The 459-nt window shown below is 56.0% G+C and overlaps 1 protein-coding gene across 1 annotated transcript in view; it reads right to left on the minus strand.

Moving 5' to 3' along the window:
- Positions 1–459, minus strand: part of EMH_0001120 (protein kinase, PfEST homolog, putative) — a gene marked incomplete at both ends in the record, with an annotated part of 27896 nt that overhangs the window by 4341 nt on the left and 23096 nt on the right. Inside the window, one exon of the mRNA XM_013495492.1 lies at positions 445–457. Within this exon, the coding sequence (XP_013350946.1) occupies positions 445–457 (13 nt within the window). The remainder of the gene's footprint in view (positions 1–444; positions 458–459) is intronic.

Consider the following 459-nt stretch of genomic DNA (forward strand, 5'->3'; position numbering starts at 1 on the left):
AGAAAACACTTCTGCTGCTGCAGCAATATATGCTGCTGCTGCTGCTGCTGCTGCTGCAGCCCCTAAACTCCCTGCTGTTCTTGTTCTACTTTCTGCTGCCGCAGCAGCGATGGGCATCGCTACGTCTATGGGTTGAGTGCAGTGCAGCAGCAGCAGCAGCAGCAGCAGCAGCAGCAGCAGCAGCAGCAGCAGCAGCACACCAGGGGGACCCAGCAGCAGCAATAGCAGGATCGAAAGCATCAGCATTAGCAACCGCCGCAAAGTCACCAGAAAAAGCAGCAGCAGCAATAGCACCAGCAGCAGCAGCAGCAGCATCAGCAGCAGCAACAGCAACAGAAGCAGCAGCAGCAGCAGCAGCAACAGCAGCAGACCATGGTGCAACAAATGGCGAGAGCAGCGAAGCCTTGAACTGAAACTGCTTCTTCTGTTGGTTTCTGCTGCGACCAATGGTCTCCAGCT

This window comes from Eimeria mitis, genomic scaffold, assembly GCF_000499745.2.
Source record: "Eimeria mitis Houghton genomic scaffold, Emh_scaff160, whole genome shotgun sequence".
Lineage (NCBI taxonomy): Eukaryota > Apicomplexa > Conoidasida > Eucoccidiorida > Eimeriidae > Eimeria > Eimeria mitis.